Source organism: Strix uralensis, chromosome 2 (assembly GCF_047716275.1).
Source record: "Strix uralensis isolate ZFMK-TIS-50842 chromosome 2, bStrUra1, whole genome shotgun sequence".
Taxonomy (NCBI): Eukaryota; Metazoa; Chordata; class Aves; order Strigiformes; family Strigidae; genus Strix; species Strix uralensis.
Window position 1 is genome coordinate 7,867,139 of NC_133973.1, and position 5,158 is coordinate 7,872,296.

Below are 5,158 nucleotides of genomic sequence, written 5' to 3' on the forward strand. Positions count from 1 at the left end.
CTTGCTGGCAATCATGTGCTGGAGTGCAAACTTGCCCAGACAGCAGTAAGATTTTAACATGCTAAAACCATGTTGCCTGCACAGACTACATTGGGCTCACATCAATTTGTCGCCTCCTTTGCTTCCATGGAAAAACACTCCCGATTTCTAAAGGACCCAGCCATGAGGAAGTTGGTGCCAGTGTAGAAACTCCTGGCCAAACAGCGTAATGCTGCTTATTGAAATGAGTGTTTGCTGACTGTGCCCCTCCCAGTCCCCCTCACAACTCACCTCCGCCTACCACATGATTTATACAAGACAAGAAGAGCTATGAAGGTTTTTTCCAAAATGACCCTCACTTTTTAGTCCCATCATTGTAAAACCATCTCTTTCACCTAGCACTGGGAAGCGTGCCCTCACTGATGCCTCCTGATCACATTACACTAACTCATTTGCCCACGAAGAGATACTTAAAGTATACCATAAACATTTCTATCCTTGTGGAGTGTTTAAACTATCTTTTTATGGCCATACCCTGCCTGCACCAGGGATGCATTTCTTGACAAGTGCGATGGTTAATGATTCAGCAGATAGTAAAGCAATTTTTTCCGTAAAAATTAATGCAGTAGATGAGGGGATGCATGCAGGGATTTAAGAAACTCGCAGTTTAAATATGTAAGTACGGTGCTTTGCAACATAAGGGTTTTTACATTTAGATATCCCCAAAACACTGCCTGAAATAGTGAGATCTTAATGGTGTGAAAGCAGAGCAAAGACATGAGCGATGTGTAGGCACACATAAGGTATTCTATGCATCTCTTTTAATTCTGGTGCGGTACTTATAGACTGTATCATCGAAATATGAAAAATACTGTGCCGTATGGTAGTGTGTCTCTTTTCTCAACGGTTGTTTTAACATCAATATTGTACGGATAAAGAGTAGATGTTCACCAAAATGTATGGGAAGGCCCATAAATATCCACATGGCACCCGTGACCGTTACGCCGGCTGCAGCTTGTTGGCCACGTTTCAGTACGACTGGGTGGCTCAGGGGGGGTTTTGACAGAAGACGGGTGGTGAAGAACAGAACAGTGAGTAGGTGCTGGCGGTGAGCAGGGCCGGGCACGAAAAAAGTGGTGGGAAACGGATGACGGCAGGCGGGTGCCTGTGACCAGCACGGCCAGGAGCTGGTGAGAAACCGGTGGCCACTGTCAGCCTGGGGGGGGTTGGCAACCCAGGCAGCCGGGACAGGCCCGGCCGCCGCTTGGAAGCCGCAGGGGTTGGGCCAGCGGCGGGCACCGGCTGTGCCCGTCAGGCCCTGCGCGGCCCCGGGGCCGGGAGAGGCCGGAGAGGCCGCGGCCGAGGCGGGCGGCGCGCCGGGGCGACGCTGGGCCGCCGCGGGAGGCGACGACAGGCCGCTCCGCCCGGCCGGTAGGGGGCGCCCTGGCGGCAGCCCCGCCCCGCCGCTCTGCCCCGCGGCCGGCCAATGGGGGAGCGCTGGGGGCGGGCCGTGCCGGGGCCTCCCCCAGTCGGAGGCGGAGCGCCGGCGGCGTCAGCACCCGGAAGGCGCCGCTCTAGCGCCGGCGCTGCCATAGAGCGGTTCTGGCGGGGCGGGGTGGCGCCCGGCGGCGGGGCCGAGGCCTGTGTGGGGGCTGAGCGCGGCGGGGCCCGAGCCCCGCGGGGGGCGGCGGCGGCGGCGGCGGCGGCGGCAGCGCCATGGCGGCCGAGGGGAAGGTGACGGGGCAGAGCCAGGAGCAGTTCCTGCTGCTGGCCAAGGCGGCCCGCGGCGCCGCCCTCGCCAGCCTCATCCACCAGGTGCTGGAGGCCCCGGGCATCTACGTCTTCGGGGAGCTGCTGGACATGCCCGCCGTCCGGGAGGTGAGACCGGCCCGGCCCTAGGCCCGGCCCGACCCCCGCGCTCCGCCCCGGGCGGCAAGGCCTGACGGGCCCTGCCCGCGGCCCGGCCCGGGGGGCGGCGGGGCCTGACCCTGTGTCCCCGCAGCTGGCCGACAGCGAGTTCGCCCCCGTTTTCCGCCTCCTGACCATCTTCGCCTACGGCACCTACGCGGACTACCTGGGTGAGGCCGGGCCCCGGGGGCACAGCGCGGTTCCAGGGGCCCTTTCCCCTCCCGGTGATGGTGGTCCCTCGGTGCGGAGAACATGCCAGAGCCCCCGAGCCGTTGGAGACCCTCACCCAAACTGCCCCCCCTTTGCAGCAAGAGCCGTGCCTCTGTCACTACGCCTGATTGCGGTTTGGGCCCCAGATCGCTGGAGTACCTGGCAGTAACTGATGCTCCCGTTTGCCAGCGGCGTGGGGTATTTCCAAGAACATCTTGACAAAGACATTTTCGAGGGGCGAGGGGAAAGACTTAGGTATCCGCTGGGATGCGCAGACCTGCATAAATAAGGCAGGGGACAGCTAGAGAGGATGACTTGAGGCAGAGGGGAGGAAAGGCTGCTCAGAAAAGGTCTTTTGAGCTGAGAATTAATGGGGATGGCTTGGCAAGATGAAGCACTAGTGTGCAGATGCTTCTGTGCAGGGCTGGGAAATGGAAAATGAGGCATAAATTCTTATACTCTGTTCTTTCCCCTGCCAATAGCTGAAGCAGCAAACCTCCCTCCCTTGACAGAGGCTCAGAAGAACAAACTGAGGCACCTGTCAGTCGTCACTCTGGCTGCCAAGATCAAGGTAGTGGCCCTATTTTTCCCCGAGTTCTCCTTGCACTGGGATTACCTCATGCTAGTTACCGTCATGTTTCCACAGTGCATCCCCTACTCAGTGCTGCTGGAGCAGTTACAGCTGAAGAACGTCCGGCAACTGGAGGACCTCGTGATTGAGGCTGTGTATGCTGATGTGCTGCGAGGGAGCTTGGATCAGCGGAACCAGCGCCTGGAGGTGGATTACAGCATTGGGAGGGACATCCGGAGGGAGGAGCTAAGCACCATCACCCGCACATTGCAGGAGTGGTGAGGAGGAAGCCCCCAATACTAACACCCAAAAAAGGTTGCTGGAGTGGCCGGTGGCTTCCCCAGATCCTCTGTGTGTTGCTGGGGGGGGTAGTGCTGTGAGGTGGCCTACTTGATCCCCTTTCCCATACTCCAGCAGAAAGTAATTTTCCAAAAAATAATTTTCTAAATTCCCCTGTTTGATGCTGGAGGGGTGATGAGACTGCAGCAACCTTTGCACAGTCCTGGCTGCTCCTGTGTCTTCCCTACTTGGTGTAGGTCTTTTTTTGGCCTCTCGAGTTGAATTCAGTCATCTTTCACTCTCCTTTCTGTGCTGTGTAATTTCCCTGGCCCGTTCAGTTCTACATCTTCTCTCCAGGTGCCAGGGCTGCGAGGTTGTCTTGTCGGGCATTGAAGAACAGGTTAGCCGGGCCAACCAGCACAAAGAGCAGCAGCTGGCACTGAAGCAGCAGATAGAGAGTGAGGTGAGTGGGCTGAGGGGGGAGCAGCCAGCGTCCCTCCCTTTAAAATAACGAGAACCAGTTCCCTGTGGTTGTTAATGGACTTTGCTCAACTAAGGCATTACCTTTTCCTTAGGCCAGACCCTGCAGTGGGTTGTGCCTGAAGAAGGGTCCTTAATCAGCTTAACACCCCTCTGCACGGCAGGGGTCTGGACAGCTGGTAGCCCTTTTGTTTGACCTGAGCTTGCAGCTCTTAACTCTGGGGCTCGCTTTAAAAAAAAATGAAACTAAACAAACTAAAAAATGCAAAACAAACAAACAACCTTGGGAAATTCCTTGGTTCTTGCTTTTCTGCTGTTGCAGGTGGCAAACCTGAAGAAGACCATTAAAGTGACGACAGCAGCTGCTGCGGCAGCCACATCCCAGGACCCGGAACAGCACCTAACAGAGCTCAGGGAGCCGGCCCCTGGCACCAACCAGCGCCAGGCGAGCAAGAAAACTTCCAAAGCCAAAGGGTGAGGAGTGGGGGCACGCGAACAGAGCTGCTCTGTGTGCGTGCTCGGGAGGAGAACTGAGGGGAGCCCTGTTTGGGAGCAGGGAGGTTACTGACTGCAGGGGTTTGCTCCCTGGACGGGGGATGTCAGAGATGTAATCCCAGCTGAGCTCACCTCCTGCTAATCTGGGGGAAGATCTCTGCAACTCTTGATCTGAAGCAGAGTTCACAAGCCTTCTCTTGCGAAGAACGTGAGCCGCTCTTCTTTGTGTGCGTTTAGAAAAGGAAGTCAGGGATGAGCCTGAATGTCTGCTCTGATTTTTTAATTTTCTTTTTCCTCTCTCCGCAGGCTCCGGGGCAGCGCGAAGATTTGGTCTAAATCAAACTAGTTGGATCTCCCTTCGCGACTGGGAGGGTGAGAGGAAGAGATTTGGGGGATGGAGGGGTAGCAAGGGTCCTAAGTGTGATGCTTCTGAGCTCTTCTCCAAGATCCATCTTGCCAACTAATTGTCCTGCATGTCTCTTTTCTTTTCCCATCTTCTTTACTGACTTCCCGGGCAGTGCCCCCCTCCTCTTCATCGCAGCATTTCACACTCTAAGCTTCCGGCTGTATGCGTTGCTGTTTCCCCTACCACTCGAGCCCTCCATCGCCACAGCCGTGTGTTTTCTCTTTCTTTCTCTCTCCCTGTCTTTTGACCGGTCAACTTAAAGAGCCATAAACCCGTGTCAGTCACCTTTGCACCCACAGAAGCTTGGAAAGAGTGCGCTGGTGCTCAGCAATCATTTTGGCTCTGTGAGACCCCTGGGATACTTTGCTCCAGGATGCAGCTGCCATCTCTGATTGTTTAACCTTTGTTTTGCTAGGTGGGAGGGTAGTTTTTGAAGGGATTCTTTTAAAAATATATAAATATATTATAAATATATATAAAACAATAAAAATATAGATCTATGGACATATCTGTACAAACTTGTGCTCCTGTGGTGGTGTCTCTTTGTCTTGTATACTGATTCTGGATGTTCTGAAGTAAGTCAGAGCTCCTGTCCCATTTCTGCATGGAATATCCTCAAAAAACTTCCCTTTCCAAAGGGTAGTGCCACAGTAGCTCTACTGGGACAAGAGTCCATAAAGCAGAAATTAATCATAAACCTTAAAGAGTTTCTTGTGTGATTGATTTGCATCGGAACATTCAAAAGAGGTGCTTTTCAGGTAGTCTCAGAGGAATGGGCAGAGACTGAGGGAAAAGTTCATATTTGTCAATATTATGTGCCCTGTGATCCC

General features: G+C 54.7%; 1 protein-coding gene across 1 annotated transcript; it reads left to right on the top strand.

The window, feature by feature from the left end:
• The first annotated feature begins 1,599 nt into the window (after positions 1–1,599).
• Positions 1,600–4,846, top strand: COPS7A (COP9 signalosome subunit 7A). The gene is made up of 7 exons (XM_074854650.1): positions 1,600–1,857; positions 1,982–2,057; positions 2,580–2,668; positions 2,744–2,946; positions 3,305–3,410; positions 3,750–3,901; positions 4,229–4,846. Exons 1-7 carry the CDS (start codon positions 1,696–1,698, stop codon positions 4,266–4,268), a joined length of 828 nt encoding a protein of 275 aa, XP_074710751.1. The 5' UTR covers positions 1,600–1,695; the 3' UTR covers positions 4,269–4,846.
• The last annotated feature ends 312 nt before the right edge of the window (positions 4,847–5,158 follow it).